This window comes from Dendrobates tinctorius, unplaced genomic scaffold (genome assembly GCF_039654945.1).
Source record: "Dendrobates tinctorius isolate UK_male_01 unplaced genomic scaffold, ASM3965494v1 ptg000311l, whole genome shotgun sequence".
Lineage (NCBI taxonomy): Eukaryota > Metazoa > Chordata > Amphibia > Anura > Dendrobatidae > Dendrobates > Dendrobates tinctorius.
The window spans coordinates 977,546-1,002,184 of record NW_027361978.1 but is presented as its reverse complement, the minus strand read 5'-3'; the positions used below and the strand labels follow the sequence as shown (position 1 = coordinate 1,002,184).

At 52.6% G+C, this 24,639-nt stretch overlaps 1 protein-coding gene across 1 annotated transcript; it reads left to right on the top strand.

The window, feature by feature from the left end:
• Positions 1–1,765: 1,765 nt before the first annotated feature.
• On the top strand, positions 1,766–20,965 carry ARF1 (ARF GTPase 1). Its single transcript, XM_073561025.1, has 5 exons — positions 1,766–1,940; positions 14,626–14,811; positions 14,886–14,996; positions 18,928–19,052; positions 19,135–20,965. The coding sequence occupies exons 2-5, from the start codon at positions 14,664–14,666 to the stop codon at positions 19,294–19,296; spliced, it is 546 nt and encodes a 181-aa protein (XP_073417126.1). The 5' UTR covers positions 1,766–1,940; positions 14,626–14,663; the 3' UTR covers positions 19,297–20,965.
• The last annotated feature ends 3,674 nt before the right edge of the window (positions 20,966–24,639 follow it).

Genomic DNA, 24,639 nt, shown 5'->3' with positions numbered 1-24,639 from the left:
CACCCGCCTCCCCACAGGAGCACCGTACACGCACCCGCCTCCCCACAGGAGCACCGTGCACGCACCCGCCTCCCCACAGGAGCACCGTGCACGCACCCGCCTCCCCACAGGAGCACCGTGCACGCACCCGCCTCCCCACAGGAGCACCGTGCACGCACCCGCCTCCCCACAGGAGCACCGTGCACGCACCCGCCTCCCCACAGGAGCACCGTGCACGCACCCGCCTCCCCACAGGAGCACCGTGCACGCACCCGCCCCCCACAGGAGCACCGTGCACGCACCCGCCCCCCACAGGAGCACCGTGCACGCACCCGCCCCCCCACAGGAGCACCGTGCACGCACCCGCCACCTCACAGGAGCACCGTGCACGCACCCGCCACCTCACAGCAGCACCGTGCACGCACCCGCCTCCCCACAGGAGCACCGTACACGCACCCGCCGCCCCACAGGAGCACCGTGCCCGCACCCGCCTCCCCACAGGAGCACCGTACACGCACCCGCCTCCCCACAGGAGCACCGTGCACGCACCCGCCGCCCCACAGGAGCACCGTGCACGCACCCGCCTCCCCACAGGAGCACCGTGCACGCACCCGCCACCTCACAGCAGCACCGTGCACGCACCCGCCTCCCCACAGGAGCACCGTGCACGCACCCGCCGCCTCACAGGAGCACCGTGCACGCACCCGCCTCCCCACAGGAGCACCGTGCACGCACCCGCCACCTCACAGCAGCACCGTGCACGCACCCGCCTCCCCACAGGAGCACCGTGCACGCACCCGCCACCTCACAGCAGCACCGTGCACGCACCCGCCTCCCCACAGGAGCACCGTGCACGCACCCGCCCCCCCACAGGAGCACCGTGCACGCACCCGCCTCCCCACAGGAGCACCGTGCACGCACCCGCCTCCCCACAGGAGCACCGTACACGCACCCGCCTCCCCACAGGAGCACCGTGCACGCACCCGCCGCCTCACAGGAGCACCGTGCCCGCACCCGCCTCCCCACAGGAGCACCGTGCACGCACCCGCCTCCCCACAGGAGCACCGTGCACGCACCCGCCTCCCCACAGGAGCACCGTGCACGCACCCGCCTCCCCACAGGAGCACCGTGCACGCACCCGCCTCCCCACAGGAGCACCGTGCACGCACCCGCCTCCCCACAGGAGCACCGTGCACGCACCCGCCACCTCACAGCAGCACCGTGCACGCACCCGCCTCCCCACAGGAGCACCGTGCACGCACCCGCCCCCCCACAGGAGCACCGTGCACGCACCCGCCCCCCCACAGGAGCACCGTGCACGCACCCGCCTCCCCACAGGAGCACCGTGCACGCACCCGCCCCCCCACAGGAGCACCGTGCACGCACCCGCCCCCCCACAGGAGCACCGTGCACGCACCCGCCCCCCCACAGCAGCACCGTGCACGCACCCGCCCCCCCACAGCAGCACCGTGCACGCACCCGCCCCCCCACAGGAGCACCGTGCACGCACCCGCCTCCCCACAGGAGCACCGTGCACGCACCCGCCTCCCCACAGCAGCACCGTGCACGCACCCGCATCCCCACAGGAGCACCGTGCACGCACCCGCCTCCCCACAGGAGCACCGTACACGCATCCGGGGGGGGGGGGGTGACTTATGGCGCCGCTGAGGTAAAAAAAAAAAAAAAAAAAAAAAAAGGCGTCAAGAAGAGGAGCTTTCCGCCTTCTGACCCCGCCCACCGCGACTGCCCACACTGCCAGTCTGTGCTTCTCCCTCGTGGCTCCGCCCCCATACTTCCGGCCGCCATGTTAATGACGCACGCACAGGACGCAGCGCGTACTCAACTCTGACGTGGCCGCCGGGATCCGCCATCTTGTGCCGGACAAACCAACGCCTCAGAGCCGCGGAGCACGGACGGGGAGCTGCCGGGAGACGAGCGCCAGCCAACCGTGACGGAGAGAGGTGAGATAGCGAGGAAGATGCACTGCAGGCCGGAGGCGGACGGAGGGGAGGCCGGCGCGGGAGGCCGGCGGACGGAGGGGAAGCCGGCGGACGGAGGGGAGGCCGGCGCGGGAGGCCGGCGGACGGAGGGGAGGCCGGCGGACGGAGGGGAGGCCGGCGCGGGAGGCCGGCGGACGGAGGGGAGGCCTGCACGGGAGGCGGATGGAGGGGAGGCCGGCGGACGGACGGGAGGCCGGCGCGGGAGGCGGACGGAGGGGAGGCCGGGGCGGACGGACCGATCGCAGCGCAGTTGCCCCCTGTGGGGCCGCAGAGTCGGGGCGGCTTGTTTCATTTGTGCACTTCTGACTCCTATGTCGGGCTCCGTGTTCTGACCTTTGTGCCAGGGGCCCCTACAGATACATGTCCAGATAAGACAGACCCCCCATCAGTGGCTCTCTCGCCTCCATTTTTCCCCTTTTTCCTGTGACTATCCCCTCGGCTTGTTGTTCGCTGGCGGAGTCGTTGCTTTGATGACATTTATTTTCTTATCAAATGATGAATGAAGTGCAGTGACGGCACCTTCTGGAGGGCGGCGGTGACGATGTGACGGCACCTTCTGGAGGGCGGCGGGGACTATGTGACGGCACCTTCTGGAGGGCGGCGGGGACTATGTGACGGCACCTTCTGGAGGGCGGCGGGGACTATGTGACGGCACCTTCTGGAGGGCGGCGGGGACTATGTGACGGCACCTTCTGGAGGGCGGCGGGGACAATGTGACGGCACCTTCTGGAGGGCGGCGGGGACAATGTGACGGCACCTTCTGGAGGGCGGCGGGGACTATGTGACGGCACCTTCTGGAGGGCGGCGGGGACTATGTGACGGCACCTTCTGGAGGGCGGCGGGGACTATGTGACGGCACCTTCTGGAGGGCGGCGGGGACTATGTGACGGCACCTTCTGGAGGGCGGCGGGGACTATGTGACGGCACCTTCTGGAGGGCGGCGGGGACTATGTGACGGCACCTTCTGGAGGGCGGCGGGGACTATGTGACGGCACCTTCTGGAGGGCGGCGGGGACTATGTGACGGCACCTTCTGGAGGGCGGCGGGGACTATGTGACGGCACCTTCTGGAGGGCGGCGGGGACTATGTGACGGCACCTTCTGGAGGGCGGCGGGGACTATGTGACGGCACCTTCTGGAGGGCGGCGGGGACTATGTGACGGCACCTTCTGGAGGGCGGCGGGGACTATGTGACGGCACCTTCTGGAGGGCGGCGGGGACTATGTGACGGCACCTTCTGGAGGGCGGCGGGGACTATGTGACGGCACCTTCTGGAGGGCGGCGGGGACTATGTGACGGCACCTTCTGGAGGGCGGCGGGGACTATGTGACGGCACCTTCTGGAGGGCGGCGGGGACTATGTGACGGCACCTTCTGGAGGGCGGCGGGGACTATGTGACGGCACCTTCTGGAGGGCGGCGGGGACTATGTGACGGCACCTTCTGGAGGGCGGCGGGGACTATGTGACGGCACCTTCTGGAGGGCGGCGGGGACTATGTGACGGCACCTTCTGGAGGGCGGCGGGGACGGCACCTTCTGGAGGGCGGCGGGGACGGCACCTTCTGGAGGGCGGCGGGGACGGCACCTTCTGGAGGGCGGCGGGGACGGCACCTTCTGGAGGGCGGCGGGGACGGCACCTTCTGGAGGGCGGCGGGGACGGCACCTTCTGGAGGGCGGCGGGGACGGCACCTTCTGGAGGGCGGCGGGGACGGCACCTTCTGGAGGGCGGCGGGGACGGCACCTTCTGGAGGGCGGCGGGGACGGCACCTTCTGGAGGGCGGCGGGGACGGCACCTTCTGGAGGGCGGCGGGGACGGCACCTTCTGGAGGGCGGCGGGGACGGCACCTTCTGGAGGGCGGCGGGGACGGCACCTTCTGGAGGGCGGCGGGGACGGCACCTTCTGGAGGGCGGCGGTGACGGCACCTTCTGGAGGGCGGCGGTGACGGCACCTTCTGGAGGGCGGCGGTGACGGCACCTTCTGGAGGGCGGCGGTGACGGCACCTTCTGGAGGGCGGCGGTGACGGCACCTTCTGGAGGGCGGCGGTGACGGCACCTTCTGGAGGGCGGCGGTGACGGCACCTTCTGGAGGGCGGCGGTGACGGCACCTTCTGGAGGGCGGCGGTGACGGCACCTTCTGGAGGGCGGCGGTGACGACGTGACGGCACCTTCTGGAGGGCGGCGGGGACTACGTGACGGCACCTTCTGGAGGGCGGCGGGGACTACGTGACGGCACCTTCTGGAGGGCGGCGGGGACTACGTGACGGCACCTTCTGGAGGGCGGCGGGGACTACGTGACTGCACCTTCTGGAGGGCGGCGGGGACTATGTGCCTGCACCTTCTGGAGGGCGGCGGGGACTATGTGACTGCACCTTCTGGAGGGCGGCGGGGACTATGTGCCTGCACCTTCTGGAGGGCGGCGGGGACTATGTGACTGCACCTTCTGGAGGGCGGCGGGGACTATGTGACTGCACCTTCGTCTCTATAGTTCTTCCGGGTTTTTTTCAGCTTTCAATATGATCTGGTGACGCGATGGAAAGAACTGTAATAAAGAGGTGGGACTGGCCGCTCTTCTCACCTACTTCTGATCTGTGCAGTTGCTTTTTTTTCACGGCGTGTTGTTTTCTTCCTTTTGTGGGCTTCCGTGTTTTGATCACTGTTGATTGCTCGTTTTGGGGGCGGTGCCGCGTGGGGGAGTGTGTACAGCGGTATATAGGAGCACTGTGGGCGGGAGATCTCTATGAATCCATCCCCAGGGCAGCATGGTGGCTCAGTGGTTAGTACTAGATACAGTGGCTCAGTGGTTAGCACTGCAGCCTTGCAGCACTGGGGTCCTGGGTTTGAATCCCACCAAGGACAACATCTGCAAGGAGTTTGTATTTTCTCCCCGTGTTTGTGTGGGTTTCCTCCGGGTTCTCCGGTTTCCTCCCACATTCTAAAGACTGATAGGGAATGTAGATTGTGAGCCCCATCAGGGACAGTGATGATGATGTCTGCTGCGCTGCGCAATATGTTCTATAAAAAGAAAAAGGTCCCCTGTGCATGTAATGTTGAACACGGTGAATATCCGATGCTGCAGCCTCCATCACAGGCAGGTGCCAGCTGTAAAGCTGCACCGCTCCTGGCGTGCACTGACCTCTACCCCACGTGTCAAGCACAGGTCTCGTTTCCCGCCAGTCGGTTCTGTTCTCGTGATGGCTTCATCCTGTGGTTGTGGCACTTTCTTGAGGTCAAATTGATAACATTATCCCAAGTATAAGCATTAAGTGGCATTAATAGCCCGGGTCCCTGCACTGTGGGAAGCACGTGTGTACTGTAGGAGATGGTGCCTGACAAGTATGTGAACCCCTGGCCATAAATGCGGCCGTGAAAGACTATGCTCAACGGTCTGAACAAAGGGCTCCTCACATCTGTGCTGGTCACTGGATGCCCGGCTGCTTTATGGGACGTCCAGTGATGGCGGCTGCTCCATTGTCTGTGATCCTGGTTACCCCAGCCTCAATGTGGGGGGTGGGTTTGGCTGTGTAGACCTCCGTGGCACCAGTGTGAGGGTACGCTCAGACATATTCTAGGTCAATTCCCTGTCTGAACAATGTACCACACAGGACCCAGTGTAAGGCTTTGTGCTGAAACTCTTGCTGGTCTGGTGGTCTTATCCCACTACATTTGTGCGCTGTGGTCAAAGTACTGACCGGTCGCGGTGTCCTGTCATCTGACTGAGGCTGTTCTGATTGGTAGAACCTTGGCCTGGTGCCAGCATATCTGCACAGCTCCTATATCCACACTACGTGTATACACGGCTCTCCTGGGTGCACCCGTGCGGGTGTGCGCACTACATGCCCATATAGACACACTAGACATTACCACATCCTGCAGTTTCTGATCGGGACCTGTTCGGAGGCTGGAGCTGCAGAGAATTTGCAGGACCTTCCACTTGATTAACTCAAGCACTTTTCAAGTCATGTGATCTGTCACATGACCTGGAGCTACTGGTGCAGAAGGTCCTGCAGCCTCCGTTCAGTTCCTTCCTCGCCGGCCCTGCACCCATCGCACAGATCGGTGTCGGGCAGGAGGAGGATGTGGGGTCTGGTTCTCCTCCATCGCAGGAAGCTTCTTCCAGACTGTAGGACTCACACAATTTAGCAAATGCAAGCTTATATCTGGTAACCAGCTTTTCCAATCTCTGCTCTGAATCCACTCCTGTGTCTCCATTCAATGTCAGCAAGCAGTTAATCCTGAATGCTATCTCTGTGTTTACAACTCTGCAAGCTTATATCTGGTATATAGTTTTTTCAACTTACTCTGCTTGTCCCCTTATGTTGTGAGGTCAAGAAACTTTTCAAAGTGCTTTATGATCCATGTAGTGCTGGACATGTGTTTATTTGACCACAACATTTTATTGGGTCCTGGTGTCTCAATTTAGTGTGATTGATTAACGAGAAGAGAGAGAGCCAAAAAAAAACAAAAAACATAGCCTTAACCTCCCATATATTCAGACCTAGCTAGGGGGAGCATTTATGCAGGGGTGGCATTTATGCACATGTAATCGAAGTACATGTATCAAAGTAATACTGGCAGTTATAACATGGCAGTTATAACATGGCAGTTATAACATGGCAGGAAACAGGTAAGACATTTATATGCATCTACTCCCTGTACATTAGGAGTACAACAAATATATACCATATGCATTTGTGTAATTTTAATCCTGGCCACTGCATTCACACACATCCACCGCCCTGGCATTAACTCTCTACACTCCATCCATATCGGCCCCTCGCTCCTTTCCTCTCCTATGTATAGCACTCACGCTCTTTTCACGTTGTTAAATTGCACAGATCCAGTCAGTCCCACCATTCAACACCAAAGACGCTCTCACAAATCACTTAACCATCAGCTCACTCTTTCTATCCTCCTTCTAGTCGCAGGAGATATTGCTCCCAACCCTGGTCCCCCATTTTATAGAAAGTCAAACCCCCCGACTGCTACACTTAGAAACCCATCTAATCTTATTAATATTCCCTGCCTGCCATCTGTCTCTCTTAATTGTGCACTTTGGAATTCTCGCTCAGTGTGTAACAAACTCTCCTTCATCCATGACTTCTTCCTTTCTAATTCTCTTAACCTCCTGGCTCTTACTGAAACCTGGATCCAGCAGTCAGACACTACCGCTGCTGCTGCTCTTTCATACGGGGGGCTACACTTCTCATACCCCAAGATCAGACAGTAGAGCTGGTGGAGGCGTTGGTCTGCTCCTATCACCAAAATGTACCTTTCAGGTTATCCCTCAACTACCCTCACTTGTCTTCCCTTCTTTTGAGGTCCATGCCGTCAGACTCTACACCCCCTTCTCCATGCGAGTGGCGGTGGTTTATCGTCCTCCCGGCCCCTCCCATCAGTTCCTGGATCATTTTGCCACTTGGCTTCCACATTTTCCCTCCTGTGACATCCCTACCCTCATCATGGGTGATTTCAACATCCCCATTGCTCTTCCCCTCTCACCATCTGCTACTCACCTTTTATCACTAACCTCCTCTTTTGGCCTCTTACAGCTTACTCCAATGCATGAAGATGGAAACTCCCTCGACTTGGTCTTCTCTCGGCTTTGTGCAGTGGATGATTTTGCAAACTCCCCTCTCCCGCTCTCTGACCACAACCTTCTTTCATTCTCTATCAAGAACTGCCAGGCCGCTCAGGTCACCCCCACTGTCCAGACTTATAGAAACATACAGGCCATTAACACCCAGAAACTTATGAAGAACTTGCAGTCTTCATTGGCCCCTATCTCCTCCCTCTCATGTCCTGATTCTGCATTGAAGCATTACAATGAAACACTTCAAAGTGCCCTGGATGAATTTGCACCCCCTATAAATAGAACACCACAACGCAGACGGCGACAACCCTGGCACATGGTGCAAACACGTTTCCTGCAGCGGTGCTCCAGGTGCGCCGAACGTCTGTGGAGAAAATCCAATCTACACGAAGATTTCATCCATTTTAAGTTTATGCTTAGAACATACAACACTGCCCTTCACCTCTCCAAGCAAACCTATTTCACCACCCTCCCACCCTCATCACCTCACTGTCCAATAACCCGAAACGTCTTTGACACTTTTCATTCTCTACTCAATCCAAGAGTACAGGCCCCAACCACGGAGCTCCGAGCTGACGATCTGGCCAATTACTTCAAAGAAAAAATTGACCAGATTCGACAGGAAATTATCTCCCAATCACCTCATACCATGCACTGTCCTCCCTCTCCCACTGCATCTAACTCACTCTCTGATTTTGAACCAGGCACAGAAGTAGTAGTAAGCAGGCTCCTTGCATCTTCTCGCCCAACTACTTGCACCAGTGACCCATTTCCGTCATATCTCCTCCAGTCCCTTTCCCCTGCTGTCACCCCTCACCTAACTAAAATATTTAACCTCTCTCTCTCTTCTGGTATCTTCCCTCCTCATTTAAGCATGCCATCATACATCCACTACTTAAAAAACCATCCCTCGACCAAAACTGTGGCGCTAACTATAGACCTGTCTCTAATCTTCCCTTCATCTCTAAACTCCTGGAACGCCTGGTCCACTCCCGTCTTATCCGCTATCTCTCAGAAAACTCTGTTCTCGACCCTCTCCAATCCGGTTTCCGCTCTTTACACTCCACTGAAACTGCCCTCATTAAAGTCTCTAATCTGCTAACAGCTAAATCTAATGGTCATTACTCCATGCTAATTCTCTTGGATCTCTCTGCAGCATTCGACACTGTGGATCATCAGCTCCTCCTCACTATGCTCCGTTCCATTGGCCTCAAGGACACTGTTCTCTCCTGGTTCTCCTCCTATCTCTCTGACCGCTCCTTTACTGTATCTTTTGCCGGTTCCTCCTCCTCTCACCTTCCCCTTACTGTTGGGGTCCCCCAAGGATCGGTTCTAGGCCCCCTCCTCTTCTCCTTGTACACTGCCCCTATTGGTCAAACAATCAGTAGATTTGGTTTCCAGTACCATCTCTATGCTGATGACACCCAATTATACGCTTCTTCTCCTGACATCACACCAGCCTTTCTAGAAAACACCGGCGATTGTCTAAACGCTGTGTCTAACATCATGTCCTCACTATATCTGAAACTGAACCTGTCAAAGACTGAACTCCTGGTGTTTCCTCCCTCTACTAATGTACCTACACCCGACATTGCCATTTCTGTGTGTGGTTCCACTATTACTCCTCAGCAACATGCCCGCTGTCTTGGGGTCATACTTGATTCCGAGCTTTCCTTTGCCCCCCACATTCGATCACTGGCTCGCTCTTGTCATCTGCAGCTCAAAAACATTTCTAGAATTCGACCTTTTCTTACTTTTGACTCTGCAAAAACTCTTACTGTTTCTCTTATTCACTCTCGACTATTGTAACTCTCTTCTAATCGGTCTCCCTCTTACCAAACTCTCCCCTCTCCAATCTGTCTTGAATGCTGCAGCCAGGATCATATTCCTCACCAATCGTTACACCGATGCCTCTACCTTGTGCCAGTCATTACACTGGCTACCCATCCACTCCAGAATTCAGTATAAACTTATTACCCTCACCCACAAAGCCCTCCATGGCTCAGCACCACCCTACATCATCTCCCTTGTTTCAGTATACCACCCTACCTGCTCCCTCCGTTCTGCTGATGACCTGAGGTTAGAATCCTCAATAATCAGAACCTCCCACTCCCGTCTCCAAGACTTTACACGTGCCGCGCCAATTCTTTGGAATGCACTTCCCAGGTCAATACGATTAGTCCCCCAATCCCCACAATTTTAAGCGTGCCCTAAAAACGCATTTATTCAGACTGGCCTATCGCCTCAACACATTAACCTAATCTATCCCTGTGTGGCAGAGCCAAAAGTTTTACCATAACCAGATTTCCCACATGCTTTATTCATCCATTAGCCCTCTGTGTCTGTACTGTTACACACTTAACATTATGGCTGGTCCATACAATCAGGGCAACTGTTACCACCCACCTTTCGTGTCTCCCTCTTTCCTCATAGACTGTAAGCTTGCGAGCAGGGCCCTCACTCCTCTTGGCATCTGTTATGATCTATGTGATTATTGTTATGCTGTAATGTCTATTGTCTGTACAAATCCCCTCTGAAATGTAAAGTGCTGCGGAATATGTCGGCGCTATAAAAATAAAATTTATTATTAAATGTTTTTCTTGTTAAAGAATCTTAAAGTCCGCAAAACACAGTAATTCATGGGAGGGCGACTCGGCTGTCCTCTGTCTTTTAGAGACTGTCCTGCAGTGCAGAATAATGGGTCCCGTGCTCCGCCTGTTGTACCACTGACGTCATTAGATCCGTTGTAGTACGGAGATCTCCGTTTATACCGCCTGGTACTCGCGGCGGGCTGTCTGCTTGTCCTTGGTAGGAAATCGTTTACGTAGGCGCATAGGGCTGTGTACATCTGCTTTTTTGGGTGTCCTGTGGCCGGGGATGAAACTTGCTCATCAGGTGCCCTGGGGATGTCGGGCTCTGCCCGCACTAGTGCTTTGTGTCTGAACCCATAGTGATGGATCAGAGTTAATGTCATTCCCACTGTGGATACTGATACAGGACACGGCTCCTAATGATCAGGCCTGAAGGACGACACTGACGCCTGTTACATGAGGTGGACCCAGTCTTAAGGGGTTATTTCCTCCCACCCAAAAAAAACACAGGTTATCCTACATAGAAAATAAGAATCCTACTGCTGGGACTCCTGTAACACTGACAGTGGGAGCATGCGGGAAGTGACGGTGCGCATGCGCTACCTTGTATGAAACATTCAGCCTTCTCCATCAGTCACAGTGATTGGAGGTCGACTGCGCGCAACTCCGCTCCTTTCTAGGCGGAGCTGCTGTTCAGTGATCGCTGGGTGTCCCAGTGGTCAAATGATCAGTGAGTGGTAAATTCTCACTTTGCTTGTTCTTCATTATCCTAATCTTTAGGTGTTTTTTTTTTTTGGGGGGGGGTTGAGTGACTCCTTTCACTTTGCGTATATATCAGGGCTGTGGTGTCGGAAAGCCAAACCTCCAACTCCTCAATTTCCCCCTCTCGCAACTCCACAGCACAGGTCACTACAGAGTCATGTGCATGAAGTGCATCTCTGGGGTATAATACTGCACAGCACCGGTCACTACTGAGCATGTCCATGAAGTGCAGCTCTGGGGTATAATACTGCACAGCACCGGTCACTACTGAGCTTGTGCATAAAGTGCAGCTCTGGGGTATAATACTGCACAGCATCAGTCACTACTGAGCATGTGCATAAAGTGCAGATATGGGATATAATACTGCACAGCATCGGTCACTACTGAGCATGTGCATAAAGTGCAGCTCTGGGGTATAATACTGCACAGCATGGATCACTACTGAGCATGTGCATAAAGTGCAGCTCTGGGGTATAATACTGCACAGCATCTGTCACTAAATGCATGTGCATGAAGTGCAGCTCTGGGGTATAATACTGCACAGCACAGGTCACTACTGAGCATGTGCATAAAGTGCAGCTCCGGGGTATAATACTGCACAGCACAGGTCACTACTGAGCATGTGCATAAAGTGCAGCTCTGGGGTATAATACTGCACAGCACCGGTCACTACTGAGCATGTGCATGAAGTGCAGATATGGGGTATAATACTGGACAGCATCAGTCACTACTGAGCATGTGCATAAAGCGCAGCTCCGGGGTATAATACTGCACAGCACAGGTCACTACTGAGCATGTGCATAAAGTGCAGCTCTGGAGTATAATACTGCACAGCACAGGTCACTACTGAGCATGTCCATGAAGTGCAGCTCTGGGGTATAATACTACACAGCATCGGTCACTACTGAGCATGTGCATAAAGTGCAGCGCAGATTCATCTCCACTAAAGGTACTGTCACACTAAGAGATATCGCTAGCAATATCGCTATAACTAGTGACGTTATAGCGATATTGCTAGCAATATCGCTATGTCTGATACTTACCAGCGACCCGCTCCCCCGCTGGTTATCGCTGATCGCGCGAGAACGTTCAGGACTGTTTCTCGTTGTCAGCTTCCTGCGGCGCTTCCTGTGGAGAGACGAGTGTGGAGCCGGACGGGAGGACGCAGGATCGCCTGGTGTGACAGGTAAGTAGAGACCCCCGTCCCCAGCGATGTCGCTGGTGAGATCTGCCTGTGTGGCAGCTCACTAGCGACCACTTAGCGATGTACCAGCGATCCTGACCGCATCATATCGCTGGTCGGGATCGCTGGTACATCGCTAAGGCTGGTTTCACATTTGCGCTTTTGTGCGCAGCGCATCGTGCGCACCCGTGCGCATGCGCACTGCGCACCTATGTTTAACATGACGTGCGCATGTTTTTGCGCACACTTGCGTTTTCGTGCGCATGCGTTTTTTTGTCTTTTGCGCCAGGTGCGCCAGACGCAACATGTTGGATTTTTTGGTGCGCCCTGTCTCGGCAAAAAAACGCATGCGCACGCTTGCGCACGGAATGCGCAAAAACAACACATTGAAGTCTATGGTAACGCATGCGTGCGCATGGTCTTGCGCACGGTTGCGTTTTTTTACGCATGCGTTTTTGAGTGAACCAAGTCTAGAATGTTCTCTAGACAATGGAAAAAACGTCACACTTAAAAACGCATGCGCATAAAAAACGCCAACGCATGCAAAAAACGCATGTAAAACGCAAACAACGCTGCGTTTTTTTTACACATCAGCGTGCGCATGACGTTAAAAAAACGCGCGTTTGTTTTGCGTTTTTCTTTGCGTTTTTTATGCGCCCGATGCGCTGCGCAAAAAAACGCTAATGTGAAACTAGCCTAAGTGTGACAGTACCTTAACAGCCGAGATCCTCAGATCAGGAACAGAACAGACTTTTATAGGACATTTCACAACTTTCCCAAATTCCATGGAAACATTTACAGCAGATCCTGCGCTGAACTACTGCCCCCAACGTGTTATACAGGGGCGTCTCACAAAACTAGAATATCATCAAAAAGTGAATTTATTTCAGTTCCTCAGTACAGACAGTGCCTCTCCTGTATTCTATAGAGTCATTACACACGGAGTGATCTGTGTCACGGGTTTATTTCTGGTAATGATGATTATGGCTTACAGCCAATGAGAACCCAAAAGTCATTATCTCAGTACATTAGAATACTTTATTACACCAGCCTGAAAAATGATTGTAAAATCTGAAATGTTGTCCTCCTGAAATGTATGATCAGTAAATGCACTCAGTACTTGGTCGGGCTCCTTGTGCATCACTTACTGCATCAATGCGGCGTGGCATGGAGGCGATCAGCCTGTGGCACTGCTGAGAGGTTATGGAAGCCCAGGTTGCTTTGATAGCAGCCTTCAGCTCGTCTGCATTGTTGGGTCTGGTGTCTCTCCTCTTCCTCTTGACAATACTCCATAGATTCTCTATGGGGTTAAGGTCAGGCGAGTTTGCTGCCAATCAGGCCCAGTGATACTGTTGTGTGTACACCAGGTATTGGTACTTTTGGCCGTGTGGACAGGGGCCAAGTCCTGCTGGAGAATGACATTTCCATCTCCATAAAGCTTGTTGGCAGAGGGAAGCATGAAGAGCTCTAACATGTCCTGGTAGACGGCTGCGATGGCTCCCCAAACCATCACTGATGGTGGTGACTTCACACTAGACCTTGGAAATCACGGTCCCAGAGTCTGGAGGAAGAGTGGAGAGACACAATCCAAGCTGCTGGACGTCTGGTGTGACTTTGGGAAGCATAAAACTAACATTTCAGCATTATTTGTACCTTGATAAGGGATTAACCCTTTCCCGATATGTGGCCACTCGTCAGGTGCCGGTGTATGGAGCGAGTACAGGAGCCAACCGCACACCGGGGCCACATCTCGCTGTGACAGCAGTGGCCTCCAATCACCATTTGGGTTCTTCGATCAGTCACTGGCAGCGACCTTGAAATGGCACGACCGCCAGCGGTTGTCATGGCAGTTGGGGAGCGGCCGCCATCTTTGCCCTTCTGTGAGGCCCAAACTGAGCCTGAACTTTAGAGGACGCCATGTTCACTATGTATAGCACAAGCGCTCAGCCGATCGCAGCCTCAAGGCGACGAGAGGGATACAAATCCACAAATGCTTGGCCTCCAATAATAAGCAATAAGCGTATTGGTGTCGCCACATCTGGAAAAGTCCGGTATATTGAACGGTAAATGCTGGAACAAGAAGGGTTTGAGTATTGCAGAGCTTACTTTGTCAATGCACCTTTCTAAAAAAAAAAAAGGAAAAAAATCAATGTTGTAGCCACTCTAAAATGGTGTCAATTCATCATGAAAAAACAAGGCTTTTCACAGCTACATAAAAGTCGCAGGAAAGGTCATCAGGGGGTTAAACAGAATGTTCCGGCAAATGTGCGGCGTTGGTGGAGTTTACTAGATTGACGCTTAGCCTTCGTGGATCCATCTTGGCCGCTCCTAGATCTCGTCTTGCTGTTATCCAGTGCTCCGGTCCTGTGATTGTTGCACCGCTGCTCGGTTCCTCTGGGTGCGGTCTGCGGATACATTTGTGTAAATCGCCGTTGCTCGTTCTGTGCCTCCTCCGCGTTATCACCACATTATTTGCTACTGACAGATCCTTTGTAGTAATTTCACAGATTTGTTTTTTGCAGGTTTTTAGTGCCGTACCTGAGACTCTCACATTTCCGACATGGGGAATGTGTTTGCCAATCTGTTCAAAGGCCTGTTTGGCAAGAAAGAGATGAGGATCCTCATGGTGGGTCTGGACGCTGCTGGCAAGACCACTATATTGTACAAGCTGAAGCTGGGAGAGATCGTGACCACAATCCCCACAATAGGTAAGTGCCCCCCTTTATTCCACTGTTGAATCTTTTGTCATGATCAAGATGCTGACCTCCACCTTCTCTTTCAGGTTTTAATGTAGAAACTGTAGAATATAAGAACATCAGCTTCACAGTATGGGACGTGGGCGGTCAGGACAAGATCAGGCCTCTCTGGCGCCACTACTTCCAGAACACACAAGGTAGGTGATGCTGCAGAAGATGTGGGCTGTAGGGTGAGCAGGGGGGAAGGGGCCACTGTCTGCAGGGGGCGAGTGCTTCAGGGGCCTGGAGGCAGGGAGTCTAGGGGGCGAGTGCTTCAGGGGCATGGAGGCAGGGAAGTCTAGGGGAGTGAGTGCGTCAGGGGCCTTTAGGCAGGGAGTGCCTGGGGTTGAGTGCTTCAGAGGCAGGGAGGGCCTAGGGGTGAGTGCTTCAGAGGCAGGGAGGGCCTAGGGGTGAGTGCTTCAGAGGCAGGGAGGGCCTAGGGGTGAGTGATTCAGAGGCAGGGAGGGCCTAGGAGTGAGTGCTTCAGAGGCAGGGAGGGCCTAGGGGTGAGTGCTTCAGAGGCAGGGAGGGCCTAGGGGTGAGTGCTTCAGAGGCAGGGAGGGCCTGGGGCTGAGTGCTTCAGAGGCAGGGAGGGCCTGTGGGCAGGGAGTGCATAGGCTGGAGGTGACAGATATCTCGGGCACAGATTATAATTGACCAGTCTTGGTCCTGTTATAAGCAGGGCTGTGGAGTCGGTAAGCCAAACCTCCGACTCCGACTCCTCAATTTCCCTTACTCCGACTCCACGACTCCGACTCCCACACATATTGCTTATATTTAAGTGAAAAATTTATTGTAGTACAATGTGAACCTCAGACATTTAATCATTTTTATGATCCAATAATCAAGATATTTAGATAGAACAGAATATATATTGGTGTACTACCCGGTTTTCATTCTTTTTGGTACAGATATGATATGGATAGACAGATATGGATAAATGGATAGATAGAGCAGATTTCTAATCTGCTTTTGCTATTGAAAACATTATCTATGAGCTCAAAAACCTTTCAGGTGATGCGGTTTTTTAAAAAGATGATCAGCTTTTGCAGCGGAAAAACGTATCCTCAAAAAACACAGGAAAAACGCTGTGTGTGAATGTAGCCTTAGATCAGGAATAGAACAGCCATTTATAGGATATTTCATAACTTTCCCAAACTCCTATTAAAAAATATTCAGCACATCCTGCATTGAATTACTGTACCCAATTTATTATATATTTTAGGAGTCGGAGTCGGTCCATTTTATACCGACTCCGACTCCACCAAAATGAGCACCGACTCCGACTCCACAACTCCGACTCCGACTCCACAGCCCTGGTTATAAGAGAAGGGTACCAGGCTGTCCCGATTTTTCCATTTTACTAGGACTGATTGCTTGCCGTGGTCTTCCTCAGTTGTGAAGCTTTCTTTGTGTTTGTGTATTGTCTGGGGCTGTAGGACATTGATGTGCGCCTGTTGCGATTATCCCTTTGTCCATTTGAAGGGGCTGTCCTGGCTGACTGCAGACCTGTAAATCCTCACATCGTGTACATTGCATGCTGTGAGGACTCCGGTGCCATCGCCGGCAGCGAGGAGTCATGTGGCCTCGTGTGCGCTATGTATACTGCAGTGAGTGAGGCCAGATACAGTCTTATTGGCAAATTGCATGCTTGTGGTCAGTCTTCCTCATCTCCCGGAGCTGATACCAGAGAATACTCCCACACCTGCCATTGACAGCAGCGACCTGAGCGCCCTCTGATTTCTGATGTTTAACTCCCATGACTGCTGCTTGTAATGTTTGTGACCCTGTGGGTGTCGCAGTTCACTCCCCCATCTATCCCCACCAACCTGCAACAAGATCGGACAGCTTAGAGGTTCCTGTGGCCTCCGGGTCATCCAGCTACCTGGTGAAGACCTACCGAAGGCTGAAAGGGAAGTTTAGAGAAAAAAAAAATATACCAGCCCCATCGCCCCTTTTCCCTAGTTTATATGTAGACCTAAGTGTTAATGCTGCGCCTGTGACGGGTTGGTGTACGGTAATGTATGATAATGGAATGTTAGAACATATAAGAATGCTGCCGGTGGTTCATGGTTGGTGTACAAGGAAATCAAAAACTACTGCAGAATTTACTTATATTTTTCCCACCATCTTGCTGCATTTTTTTTTTCTTCCCGCTTTTCAGTAAACAATATGGTAGAATCATTCAAACTTACTTTATTTTTTTATTTTTACAAGACTTGTAAGTTATGGCACTTGATAGAAAAGTGAGAAATGAAAATGTAAAAAAAAAAAATTGCCCCGTCATGAAGGGGTTGAATAATAACTAAACCATTATCCTTGATGGATATGGAAACCTTCTGTCCTCAGGTGCCTCCTAGCAATGTGTCAGTGTGTGGTCACCACCAGGAGAGCCGTGCTCCTCTCCGGAGAGCTGCGGGTACTCCCTGTGTGGTGGGTCCCCTCACTATTTGTGTGCACTGAGGTGTTGCTGCGGATCATTGTCCTGATTAGTTCAGCTGCTCTTGTTACCAGATCATCTTCACATCCAGATTATATATTTGTTGGGTCTTTGATGTTGGACGTCTGTGGCGGCACTGCTGCTGATCCCCTGTTGGCTCTCTGATATTTTACATCTTTGGCGGCACTGCTGCTGATCCCCTGTTGGCTCTGTGATGTTGGACGTCTGTGGTGGCGTTGCGGCTGATCCCCTGTTGGCTCTCTGATGTTATACGTCTGGCGGCGCTGCTGCTGATGCCCTGTTGGCTCTCTGATGTTATACGTCTGGCGGCGCTGCGGCGGATCCCCTGTTGGCTCTCTGATACTGTACATCTGTGGCGGCGCTGCGGCTGATCCCCTGTTGGCGCTCTGATGTTATTTGTCTGGCAGCGCTGCGGCTGATCCCCTGTTGGCTCTCTGCTATATGTCTGGCAGTGCTGCGGCTCATCCCCTGTTGGCTCTCTGATATTGGACATCTTTGGCGGCACTGCTGCTGATCCCCTGTTGGCTCTCTGATGTTATATGTCTGGCGGCGCTGCGGCTGATCCCCTGTTGGCTCTCTGATGTGTCTGGCGGCGCTGCGGCTGATCCCCTGTTGGCTCTGATGTTATATGTCTGGCGGCGCTGCTGCTGATCCCCTGTTGGCTCTCTGCTATATGTCTGGCGGCGCCGCGGCTGATTCCCTGTTGGCTCTCTGTTATATGTCTGGCAGCGCTGCTGCTGATCCCCTGTTGGCTCTCTGATGTTATATGTCTGGCGGCGCTGCGGCTGATCCCCTGTGGGCTCTCTGATGTTGGACATCTTTGTTGGCGCTGCGGCTGATCCCCTGTTGGCTCTCTGATGTTATATGTCTGGCGGCGCTGCGGCTGATCCCCTGTTGGTTCTCTGATGTTATATGTCTGGCGGCGCTGCGGCTGATCCCCTGTTGGTTCTCTGATGTTATATGTCTGGCGGGGCAGTGGCTGATCCCCTGTTGGCTCTCTGATGTTATATGTCTGGCGGCGCTGCGGCTGATCCCCTGTTGGCTCTCTGCTATATGTCTGTTGGCGCTGCGGCTGATCCCCTGTTGGTTCTCTGATGTTATATGTCTGGTGGGGCAGTGGCTGATCCCCTGTTGGCTCTCTGATGTTATATGTCTGGCGGCGCTGCGGCTGATTCCCTGTTGGCTCTCTGCTATATGTCTGGCGGCGCTGCGGCTGTTCCCCTGTTGGCTCTCTGATGTTATATGTCTGGCGGCGCTGCGGCTGATCCCCTGTCGGCTCTCTGCTATATGTCTGACGGCGCTGCGGCTGATCTCGTTGGCTCTCTGATGTTATACGTCTGGCGGCGCTGCGGCTGATCCCCTGTTGGCTCTCTGATGTTATACATCTGGCGGCGCTGCAGCTGATCCCCTGTTGGCTCTCTGCTATATGTCTGACGGCGCTGCGGCTAATCCCGTTGGCTCTCTGATGTTATACGTCTGGCGGCGCTGCGGCTGATCCCCTGTTGGCTCTCTGATATACGTCTGGCGGCGCTGCGGCCGAACCCGTGTTGGCTTTCTGATGTACGTCTGTGGCGGCGCTGCAGCTGATCCCAGTATCAAGTCCTCATGTTTTCTCCTTGTTTTCCCAGGGCTGATCTTTGTGGTGGACAGCAACGATCGGGAGCGCGTGAACGAGGCGAGGGAGGAGCTGATGAGGATGTTGGCGGAGGACGAGCTCCGAGATGCCGTCCTGCTGGTCTTTGCTAACAAACAGGTTTGTGCCGTAGCTCCGATTCAAGTTGTTTGCCGGATGTGGCCGCACTGATGGATAACGTGACCTCTTTTACCTCCTCCAGGATCTTCCCAACGCTATGAACGCAGCAGAAATCACAGACAAGTTAGGACTTCACTCGCTCCGACATAGAAACTGGTACATTCAGGCCACCTGCGCCACTAGCGGAGACGGGCTGTATGAAGGACTGGACTGGCTGTCCAATCAGCTCCGGAACCAGAAATGAGACACCAATCATCTTCATATTATATTTTTTTTTTTCTTCCCCTTTTGGGGTAGTTTCTTTATTTTTTTGTCCTGCCCCATCTTCTTTTCATGCCCTACTCCTCTTCCTCCTCCGCTTCTCTCTAATGTGGCAAACTGTGTGACTTTGCGGCAGTGAGAGCCGCTGTCTGCCCGTCCGTTCCTCCCTGTCTGTATCGCCCTGTGCCGTACGTGTGGCATTGAAGAGCCCGATACCTTAGGTCTCCTATTTAATGTAAATAGTTTTTTCTTTTTGTTTCCACTGAGGCAGTGTCTGGTTCTCCTATGCAATATTACTCTACCTTGGGTTTCTTTTATGTCATCAGAATACCATGTGTAGTCCGGGGAGGGAGCGGCCCTCATCTGCGCCGGGCCCAGGACACCGGATTTACTATGAAATTGCTCGTTAATTCTTAAAAACAAACACTTTGGTCGGTTTACCTCACAGGCGGGCGCGTTTTATCCTTGTCGCTGCTGGTGGAGGGGCTACACATCCTTTGAGTTAGTCAATGTCCGCGCTGCTGACTGGGGCTACACGCGGTTCTCAGGCAGAGTTCATCCATGTTTGCGCTGCTGGCGGAAGGTCTATGGCTCCAGGGCTTTACCACAGGCTGGCGCCTGGTTGGGGCTGATGCTTTCACCTTGTTGGTGTCACGAGGGTGCTGTGCTCGATGCTCTTTTTCGTTGCTTGCATGGTTATTGGCAGCTCCAGTACTTGCAATGCTGCTGGATCTGTCTGCGTTTCGCAGCTGCTTCTGTTTGTGCTCGAGCGATAACTTGGTTAGAAGATGACAAGCCGCTAAAGTAAGAAACGTGGGCGACTCGTACGAGTGACACTGGGCTACATCAGTGTTTCCGGCGGGGATCACCTGCTTTTGCTGCAGTTTTTCCTGAATATCTCTTCCTGGATTTCGGCGTTGCTGGCATTTGACCTACTTGAATTCATGGCCGTTTTGTGCGCCCTTCAGCTCCTGATTTGTTAGCGGGCCCCCTCCGATGTCATGTGCTCCCGAAGGACTATACACTGGTGAATGTTTGTCTGCTGTCCATCCTACTAGTAACAACAGTGTCGTCCTGTACAAGGAGAATCCTGCACCAAGGACCACCATGCAGGTACAGATGTGCTCAGGAACTCGCTTGCCCCCGTAGCGCTCTCGCGTCATTTGCTCTGCCGGAGGTCCTATAAGGTCTATTCTGATGTGGAGAATCTGCTGCGTGGGTCGGTTGTAGACAAGATGTCGGGTTTCCACTCTATTCCTAACCTTACTACTAGGACAGGATTACAAGGGTTCCTGGTGGTTGGGCTCAGTCCGCGGGGCATGTGGCAGTCTGGCCCCTCCATCGAGCGGCAGTCATTCCTTTGTCTCCGGTCTGGAGTCATTCCCTGGCCGCATGCCTCTTGCTGCAAGGCTCAGATTTGTCATTTGATAATTGAATTCTTTTATTTCCCCCTCTTTACTCTGATCAAACACTGAAACGCTGGCGCTGTTGGATCTGGGCTCATTGGGAGCCGTGTGGACACGTCCTCTAGTCGGGTGGATTCTCACTTTCAGTAAATGAACCGTAATCAACCGTTTTGTAAACTTGTTTTCATTTGGACAAACGAGCACTGTAATTAAAGCTGGTAGAATAAAGTCATCTATTTCACACGCCGAGCGTTGGTCGTCTCATGTGTCAGTTGTGAGCACCCACCTGAAATGTGGCACTGGTGAACCTGGGAACCAAGGCCGTGATGGATGGGCTAGATAAGATGCAATAGGGACTCCGGGCAATAGTATAGTGATCTGTAATTAACGGGATTGTCTTGGTGTGATTGAAGTTTATCATGTGTAATGAGCACAGTGACCCCGGGCGCTGGCCTCACCCAGGGTCTGCTCTCTGGAGCCGAGGTCATTCTCCAGGTTTTTCAGAGGAAGTCTGAGACTCGTAACGAGGCAGGAGAGCGCTGCTCTGACTCTCGCAGACAGTGACGCCCAAACGCTCGTGAGATTTGGCAGGTCACAAATAGTCGAGTGATGCGAGCGAGGACGGCAGAAGACTGTGATCTCGTGTAGGTGTAATAGACAGAAATATGATCACCAATTGCTAACACAGTGGGAAATAAAAATCTGGTCCTTTAAGTAAATGGCTTCCCCGATGCGGCTGTATTGCCACTATAGTCTGCTGGTATACACATGGGCTGCAATGTAAGCGCCCACCCCGCAGGAAGGGTGGGAGACTATTGGGCCAATATTGATGATCTCTGGACAACCCCCATGGGGGAGTATTGCATTTAGGTGAAGGGTGAACACAGCCCCTGTATCCTGAACATGATTCCAGACCATTACGCTTGTCACCCCCAAGGCTACGTTCACATGCAGTGGCTTGCTTTGTTTTTTTGCAGTGATTTTTTTTTTTTTTTTTGTGGCTATGTTGCGTTTTTACATCCTATTTACCAACAGATTTCAGAAATATCGGGCTCAAAATTGTTTTCTTTTTTCCTAACTGCATTTGAGAACTACGGCATTTCTGAAATTGCAGCGTCAGATCTTCTAACATTCAATCACCTACAGAAAGTAATTAGTGCAAAAGTAAAGCAGACTGGGATTTCTCTTTTTCTCTGCTGGTTGGAGGACTACAAGTTCCAGTGCCTGTGAGGTTGCTGAGCGGGAGCTGCAGATAAGTGCATGTTTGCACACAATATCATAGGGTAACATAGGATCATAGTTTGGTGTTTTCCATTGTTCTCTCTGCTTACATCTGTATTGTGTATCCCCACTCAGTATGTTCTCCATGGATGATGCCACCAGGTGCGTCTGGTGAGAGGTCTGCAGGCCTTGGAACAGCCGTATGAGGGGGAATATGTCTGCGCTCGATGTCGGCGAATTACGTGTTTGGAAGCCCAGATAATAGATCTGCATTGCAAACTTGGAGAGGAGTTTAGAGCTCACGGAGCGGCGCTGGCTGCGGTCACTGATGTGGCAATGGGGAAGATCAGGACCCAGAACAGCAGAGCTGAGTGACAGCTACAAGAAGGGGTAGGGGGAAAGGGCTCCCGGGAGCACAGTCCTGATCTGGCACAACCTAGTAAATATGGCTGATATTAGGCATGCAAGTCAAAAATAGAGATTGCTATGGCAAGGCTGTGCCTTTGTCTGGCAGGATATTTCTCCTAGCAACCAGAAAAATGGCTGCTATAGGAAGGCGGGAATCAGGAGTGCAACGAAGGCCAGACAGATGGTGGTAGGGGACTATAGTTAAGCAGACAGGCAGGGTCATCTGCCGCCGAGACTGAAAGCCGAACAGTGTTGTCTGCAAGGTGCTCAGGTTCAGCATATTGTGGATGGGATAGTCAGATTGCTGGGTGGGACTGGGGAAACCCAGCAGCCATTGTTAAGAGGGAGGTGGAAGGATCTTAAAAATGATTAAAGGGACCTAGGAGAGAAGCAAAGGGCCATGACCCCACGGAGATGTCGTTAGAAATACTGCCGGTGCCCCGAGCGTCACTAGAAAGACAGCGGGAGCTTAGTGAGAATAAGTGGTGCAGGAAGGAAGGGTGTGGGTTCATGGAGAACTGGGCCGACTTCTCTGTCGGCTACAGGCTCTACGGTAGGCACGGGCTGCACCTCAATGGGGAGGGGGGCTGCTGCTGCGCTGGGGGAAAAATGGTCAGATTGGATGGAGGAGCTTTTAAAGCGGGATCTAGGGAGAGGGAGGGTAGCTGTACTAATAAAGGGGATAGAGTAGACGAGTGAAACAGTAGGGGTCAATGAGGATTTAGGGGGGCTGAGATATGTAAGGAGCGGAGTAGGAGTAACAAATGTACTATATATTAAGTAGAGCAATCAGAAACCGGGAGTTGTATGACGAAACCATAATAATAATATTCAATAAAACATTCAAAAGGGGAAATGCAAAAACCTGGAACTTTAGGAAAGCTGTTTTCAACAAATTAAGAGAAGAGCTTAATTGTATAGACTGGGACCACGTCATGGTAACTGGAGATAGCGAATATAAACGGGGCATGTGTAAGGAAATACTACTAGAATCCTGCAGAAAACTTATACCCTCTGGTAATAAAATGTCCAGGAATAAAAAGATACCATATGGATAAATAAGATACTACAAAGTTTAATAAGACAAAAACAAAGGACTGAAAAAACAGAAATAGCATTTCAAGAGTATAAAGATCTAATAAGAAAAGTAAAAAAGACATTAAGCTACAGTGAAACAAATCACCAACGACATTAAAATAAATTCCCAAAATGTTATAAATACATCAATGCCAAAAAGGAAAAACAGATGGTATCGGCCCCTTAAAAGATGACAATAACAAGATTATAGAGGACAAAGAAAAGGCTGAGATATTAAACAGGCGCGTCCCATCCATGTTCACCAATGAGCTTTGTTCCAGGGATCATTAAAAAAAAAAATAAAAGATCATAACCTGATGTAACAAGAAGTACGCCTGCATCTGAGCAAATTAAACATTGACAAATCCCCGGCCCAGACAGCATTCATCCACGGATAATGAAGGAGCTGAGTTCAGTAATTGACAGACCGCTGAATCTCATATTCTTAGACTCTTGTAACAGGTTGGAGCCACAGGAATGGAGGAGGCTCATGTGGTACCGATATTTAAGAAAGGTAAGAAGGTGGATCCAGGTAACTACCGTCCGGTAAGCCTGACATCCGTAGTGAGATACACACGAGGGCATTATAAGAGGTGACCTGCAGAAATAGATTACAGAGAATAATATAATTACTGATGACTGGCACGGATTCATGCAGGATTCAAACACCACCATGAAGACCAAGGAGATCTCCAAACACCACCATGAAGACCAAGGAGATCTCCACACAACACCATGAAGACCAAGGAGATCTCCACACAACACCATGAAGACCAAGGAGATCTCCACACAACACCATGAAGACCAAGGAGATCTCCACACAACACCATGAAGACCAAGGAGATCTCCACACAACACCATGAAGACCAAGGAGATCTCCACACAACACCATGAAGACCAAGGAGATCTCCAAACACCACCATGAAGACCAAGGAGATCTCCAAACACCACCATGAAGACCAAGGAGATCTCCACACAACACCATGAAGACCAAGGAGATCTCCACACAACACCATGAAGACCAAGGAGATCTCCACACAACACCATGAAGACCAAGGAGATCTCCACACAACACCATGAAGACCAAGGAGATCTCCACACAACACCATGAAGACCAAGGAGATCTCCACACAACACCATAAAGACCAAGGAGGACTCCAAATAAGTCAGTGACAAAGTTGTTGAGAAGTATACAATATTAAACAGGTGCGTCC

Excerpts from the sequence above, each read along its gene's own strand:
- ARF1 (XM_073561025.1), top strand. The coding sequence starts at position 14,664 with ATGGGGAATGTGTTTGCCAATCTGTTCAAAGGCCTGTTTGGCAAGAAA. Across the intron at positions 14,812-14,885 it reads GACCACAATCCCCACAATAG|GTTTTAATGTAGAAACTGTA; the intron begins GTAAGTGCCCCC and ends CTTCTCTTTCAG. Across the intron at positions 19,053-19,134 it reads TGGTCTTTGCTAACAAACAG|GATCTTCCCAACGCTATGAA; the intron begins GTTTGTGCCGTA and ends TACCTCCTCCAG.